Source organism: Alligator sinensis, unplaced genomic scaffold (assembly GCF_000455745.1).
Source record: "Alligator sinensis unplaced genomic scaffold, ASM45574v1 scaffold832_4, whole genome shotgun sequence".
Taxonomy (NCBI): domain Eukaryota; kingdom Metazoa; phylum Chordata; order Crocodylia; family Alligatoridae; genus Alligator; species Alligator sinensis.
The window spans coordinates 1,575,300-1,581,665 of NW_005842329.1; the positions used below are offsets into that span (position 1 = coordinate 1,575,300).

The 6,366-nt window shown below is 45.4% G+C and overlaps 1 protein-coding gene across 5 annotated transcripts in view; it reads right to left on the bottom strand.

Moving 5' to 3' along the window:
* LOC112551083 overlaps positions 1 to 6,366 on the bottom strand; it is a 45,078-nt gene that overhangs the window by 36,293 nt on the left and 2,419 nt on the right. For 3 of the 5 annotated variants that reach the window (XR_003095226.1, XR_003095225.1, XM_025210026.1), the window contains one exon: positions 3,294 to 3,836. The exons of 1 other annotated variant lie outside the window; for it this stretch is intronic. Coding sequence is in view for 2 of the 4 variants with exons in the window: in XM_025210026.1 (XP_025065811.1) it covers positions 3,709 to 3,836 (128 nt within the window). In the remaining 2 variants the exon portion in view is untranslated. Of the gene's footprint in view, positions 1 to 1,510; positions 1,771 to 3,293; positions 3,837 to 6,366 lie in introns of those variants that run through there. One more of the 5 variants, XM_025210027.1, reaches the window with a different exon arrangement.

Genomic DNA, 6,366 nt, shown 5'->3' on the forward strand with positions numbered 1-6,366 from the left:
TGAAGTCAGCCTGGAGCTTTAGATTAGCCATGAGATGTATTAAATTACTTACAGGCTCTTTCAAGAGAGCATGGAGTTGCTCTCTGGTGACACTGCATTTATTTCTCTGAGACAGCTCAACAGCTGATTGGTAGCACCAAATTGATGTCATTTGGTTCTTGTGCACCAAGGTGGTCCCTATTGTCATACATCCTGTCCAATACACACACATGTGCACACACACGTGTGCTTATATATGAGGCCTCTGTGGTACTTATCAGGGAATTATGTACTGCAGTTCTTTTCAATGTGCTAATGGCTTTCAGTTGGTGCCATCAAACACATTACACAAAGTCTAAATGAACTCAAAGCTTGAATCAAGAGCTGACTGATTGCCAATTAATCCAGACACAACTGAGATCATTTTGGTGAGCTGGTGAAAAGCAGACAGAAGCTGTGATAGAATTTTTATCATCACTGCTCCCTCTCGGAGCGTAACTCCATTTGTAAAGCAGGTGAGAAAATTAAGTGTCATGTTAGATGCTAGGCTGCTTATTGTGGATGCTCTGGCTTTGTCCAAAAGCACTTCACTAAAACACATTTGCATCTGTTGAAAAGAGTGCAGTCCTTCATTTCCATTGTACACTTAGCCATACCTATGTACATCTCCATCCTCTGAACGGCAGATTGCCATTATATACCAGTCTAGACTGAGCCCATTCAGAAGCTGAAGCAGGCACAGGATGTTGATGATGTCCACATTTTAAGCAGTTACATATTGGAGGAAAAATACATCACTGCTCTGGAATGGGTGTTGCCATCTAATGAATTGCTGGGTGGAATTCAAGGTTGCTCTGAACCTGGCAGTTCTTGAGTGTTTTCACCTAGTTGTTGGACCTTACTCCCCTGTGATATACCCTGCAATTAGCTACTGCTGTTTAAACTGGAGCTTTCTTAGGAAAAGAGGAAGCTACTGACAGAGTAATGTCATCCTCCCCGCCACCCCCCACTTCCAGTTTCAGAAGGAAAAATTCCTCTTTCACCCCCTTGGTTCTGCAATAGGCTTAACTGTTTGACCATATTGCAAGCTACGATCTTTTTGCCTTGGCTTTTGAGAGCCAAGAGTTTTGAGAACTGGATATGTGTGGCTTTATTATCTCCTTATTATCAGGCAATATGTATTTATCAAGGGGAGTGGGGTGGGAGGGGAAGGGAGATGAGAGAGTAGTCCATTTTGCTGCTTGAAATACTCCACTTAGAGCAGGACATGACCCCTAAAGAACCTCTTACAAAGCTAAGGAAATAAACTAAAATACCTAACTTAGGAAGCCTCATCTTCCCGCTGTAGGAAATTTAGGGCCCATTTTAACTACCATTAGAACTGATGGAAAGCATCCCAGGTTCTTCAGTAGTGCTGAATCAGACCTATTAATTATACTTTTTCCATTTTCTGGAAACACAGGCTTGCTGCACAGTTATTGCAAAAAAATGCCACAGTTTACTATGAGATTTCAAGATAACTCTATTTTATTTGATGGAACAAAATGGCATTACAGAGAAATTTCAAGGTAACTTCTGCAAGATCTCACAGCAATTAGCATGTATCACCCCTGCTTGATCATCTTTCTTAGGTTATCTTGATCTTCTACTAACGAATCCGAAATTTAGAGATGTCAGATAATTGATGCACTTGCCTCATACAAACGAAAATGGTCTTGAATCTACCTTTAATACAAAGCCATTTTTTTTCCTGGAGAAGAAGCAAGCAGCATACTCTACTAGCAACTGAACCTGGAAAAGCAGAGCAATGGTTTTATTTCTACCTCTGAATAATACACTGGAGATTTGGCATTGTAACGAACAGAAAAAGTGCACTGCAGAAAACTCCATAGAAACTGCAGAATATGTTGTGTTCTGCAGACTCTAAACATTTTTATAGCACACATTTCTAACCCCTTTGGTTGTGAGATTAACCTTCCCAGTGCAAATGGTGCATAGTTGGTTTTGTTGAGTCTAAATCCAAGAAGATACAAACAAAAGCATGGAGGCCTGATCCAAAGCCCTTTGACTTTTATGGACTTTCCATCAAGTCCTGAGAGAGAGGTGCTAACTTCCTCTGTTCACCTTAATGGAGTGTATTACTTCCTGAGCCTAATGGGCATTTAAGTACCATCTCTGTTACAACTGCAGAATGACATACTAATTACATCCATCAAATTTGCTTGTTTAGTGAGGTTGGCACATCCTTTTAAATAGATATTGCACAGGAAACTGTTCCTGGCGCACACAGCCGTTCTAACAGCAGTAGCAAGGCCATTAAATACCAAGCCAGGACATCTGGGTCTGGTGGCTTTGTCTTTGTTTGAAAACCTGTAGGAAAAAAAATAGCTAATGCCAGCTCAGTGCTTTCCAGCTATCATCTCCCTGCCACTGAGTATGTGTAGGTGGGACAATTTTACACAACCCATTAGTTTATGTTTTCCTGGGATAGAACTCGTATTCTAATCTCTAGGTCCTCTTGTAGGAACATCTCACACCCTGCCAGTCCTTTCTGCTACCTCCCAATCATCTGTACAATGTGTTAATGTATTGAGAAAGGTAATACAAGCAAGCCCTGGTCCTGCACACTCCCATGGAGGACTGGGGACTACCCCTGGAACTAGCACCAACCTGCTGCTCCCCACCCTCCAGCCTGATACTCTGCAGTTAATCCTTATCCACTGTACTCTTGATCCCTCAATGAGCTCTCAATCCACATGATAATGTTCATGTGCAACCTAATGTGAATTTATTCTGAGAGTAAAATTCTGTCAGAAATGCTTACCTAATGTCGAAAGACATGGTTCATCACTATAAACAAATGATACAGTTATGCTGATGTAAAACTGGACTAGCATAGTAGTGAATCAGGAAGTGAGCCTATACTGCCCTTATATAGAATGAGTATTTTAAATAGACTTCCCACTGCAATGATCCTAGAACTAGCACATGCATGGTTCTAAGTGGTTTACCACTGTCAACTAGACCAGCTCAGAGCAGGTTGAAACAACAGTTTTCCCTTCTGACAAGACCAATTGGGTTGGTACTGCTTCCGGAAAAAAAAAACTCCCCCAAACCCCCACTCATGCACAGATTCAGGATTTTGTAAAGGGGCATATACAAGTAGCAATTGGCTTTGCAGGGGTAGCTACACCCCACCTTCCAGGCCCCCACCGGGGCAGCAACATCGCAATGCAAGAGCAGCAGCTGGGAACTTTTTAAGTCCCAAATCAGGTAAGAATCCCACCCACCCCATCCCAACTTTCAGCACCACCTCCCTTCCCCACCATGATCTGCAGCATGTCCCCTGTCCTCTCATTCACTGTCCCCAAGTACCCTGTGGGTAGGGGGAGTTCCAGAACTGCTCTTGCTCCACTCCATCTGAGATGCATGGGGAACCAGACCCAGCCAGGGAAAGCAGCAGTGGCAGGAGGTACTACCTCCCTGCACCTGCTCCTAGGCTGGTGGGGAACATGTCAGGGGAGTGGACAGGGAGGGGGAAATCACCAGCTGCCACCACTGCTGCTGTCCCCAGCTGAGCCTGGCTCCGTGCACTGCCTGGCTGCCTTTGGGGAAACTGGTGACTGCAGATCAGTGGCAATGGTGGGCAGGGGAGGGAGGGAGGGGACAAGAGAGGAGGGAACATATCACTAAACATGGGGAGGCAGGTTCTCACCAACTTCACAGAATTCAAAGTCCCTGATTGCTGCTCCCACAGCGTGGTCCAAAAAAATGGGGTGGGGTGGATGACCACACCACTGCATGGCGCCTCTCTGTTTCTGCCCCTGCCTTGCAGATTTTCACAGTGCAGAGACACCCTAGAAGCAAAAATGTTAAACTTCAGTTGGACCATTAAACCTTCATCAATGCAGTGCTTTGGTGTGCAGCAACATTTCCTTTCTTAAGTATCTGTTACAGATTTCCTCAGTGTGAGTAAGTTAGGTGCAAACTGGCAAATAGGGTCAAATAATACAATACTAAAAATGCATATATGCTGGTCACACGGCAGCTTCCAGAAGTCATAACAAAGACTGTACAGCAGATATGCCAGAAAGTGCTTACATTTTCCAGAAGCACAGACAGGGGACCTGATTCTAAATAAACCTTGTGCTTAAGTGGTCTGCTGTACAGACATAGGTTCCCAAATGGAGGCCTAGGTCTGTCTGTGCTAGAGTTAAGCAATAATTTTCAAACATATTTTTTGGAAGAAAACTCTGATTAGCTGAAACAAACTGTTGCAGGGAAGTGCTTATTTTACTAAATCTTGCAATGATTTTTTTCTTAAGTTTGAACTATCCTGTTTCAAATGTCTCCATCTGCAATTTTTTTGTTTTTCAGTTTGAAATAACTTTGTGTTTCCAGTGTGTAATAGATTCATAGATGTTAGGGTCAGAAGGGACCTCAATAGATCATCAAGTCTGACCCCCTGCATAGGCAGAAAAGAGTGCTGGATTCAGATGACCCCAGCCAGATGCCTGTCTAACCTCCTCTTGAAGACCCCCAGGGTAGGGGAGAGCACCACCTCCCTTGGGAGCCCGTTCCAGACCTTGGCCACTCTAACTGTGAAGATGTTCTTCCTAATGTCCAGTCTAAATCTGCTCTCTGCTAGCTTGTGGCCATTATTTCTTGTAAACGCCAGGGGCGCCTTGGTGAGTAGAGCCTCACCAATTCCCTTCTGCGCCCCCATGATGAACTTATAGGCAGCCGCAAGATCACCTCAAAACCTTCTCTTTCAGAGGCTGAAGAGGTCCAGGTGCCCTAGTCTCTCCTCGTAGGGCTTGGCCTGCAAGCCCTTAACCATATGAGTGGCCCTTCTCTGGACCCTCTCCAGGTTATCCACATCCCTCTTAAAGTGCTGTGCCCAAAACTGGACGCAGTACTCCAACTGTGGTCTGACCAGCGCCCGATAGAGGAGAAGTATCACCTCCTTGGCTCTGTTTGTCATGCATCTACTGATGCACGATAAAGTGCAGTTAGCTTTGCTGATGACTTCGTCACACTGAAGACTCATGTTCATCTTGGAGTCTACTAGGACTCCAAGATCCCTTTCCGCTTCCGTGCCTCCAAGCAGGTCATTTCCTAGGCAGTAGGTGTGCTGGACATTTTTCCTCCCTATGCACAGCACTTTGCATTTCTCCTTGTTAAATTGCATTCTGTTGTTTTCTGCCCATGTGTCCAACCTGTCCAGGTCTGCCTGTAGTTGTTCCCTGCCCTCCAGTGTGTCCACTTCTCCCCACAGTTTTGTATCATCTGCAAACTTGGACAGAGTACACTTCACTCCCTCATCCAAGTCACTGATGAAGACATTGAAGAGTATTGGTCCAAGGACTGAGCCCTGCGGGACCCCACTGCCCATGTCCTTCCAGGTCGATAGTGACCCATTCACCACCACTCTCTGGGTACGACCCTCTAGCCAATTTGCCACCCACCGGATTGTGTAATCATCCAAGTCACAGCCTCTTAACTTGTTCATTAGTATCGGTGGGATACCATATCAAAGGCCTTCCTGAAGTCTAAGTAAACAATATCTACCCCCTACTCCTGCGTCCAGGTATTTTGTAACCTGGTCATAAAAAGAGACTAGATTAGTCAGGCATGATCTACCTGCTATGAACCCGTGCTGGTTTCCCCTCAGCATAATTTTTTCTGCTGGGCTCTCACATACATGAGCCTTAATAATCTTTTCAAAGACTTTCCCAAGGATGGAGGTGAGACTGACTGGCCTATAGTTGCTTGGATCCTCCTTCCTCCTTCTTGAAAATAGGAACCACATTGGCCCTTTTCCAGTCCTCCAGGACCTGGCCTGTGCGCCATGAGTGCTCAAATATTCTTGCCAGTGGCTGCGCAATGACATCGGCCAGTGCCTTCAGTGCCCTCAGATGGAGCTCATCCAGGCCTCCCGACTTAAACGCATCCAGTCCTTCCAAGTGACTCTGCACCATCTCAGGGTCAACGTTTGGTGGTCTGGTGCCCTGCTGTTGTCTTTCTATGATCCCACAGTGAGACTTGTCTTGCCCCTTGTTTAGGAACACTGAGGCAAAGAACTCATTGAGGAGTTCAGTCTTGTCCCCCCTGTCCGTCACCAACTGCTTTTGCCCATTCAGTAGTGCTCCTATACTGCCCTGGGCCTTCCTTTTACTCCCTATATCTGAAAAACAATTTTCTGTTATCCTTAACTTGGGATGCCATCCTCAGCTCCATGGTAGCTTTGGCCTTTCTAACTGCCTCCCTACAACTGCGAGTTGAGGAGGCATACTCCTCTTTAGTAATTTCTCCCTGTTTCCACTGCTTATATGCCCCCCTTTTTGCCCTTAGGCTGCCCTGGATTTCTCTGGTTAGCCAAGGAAG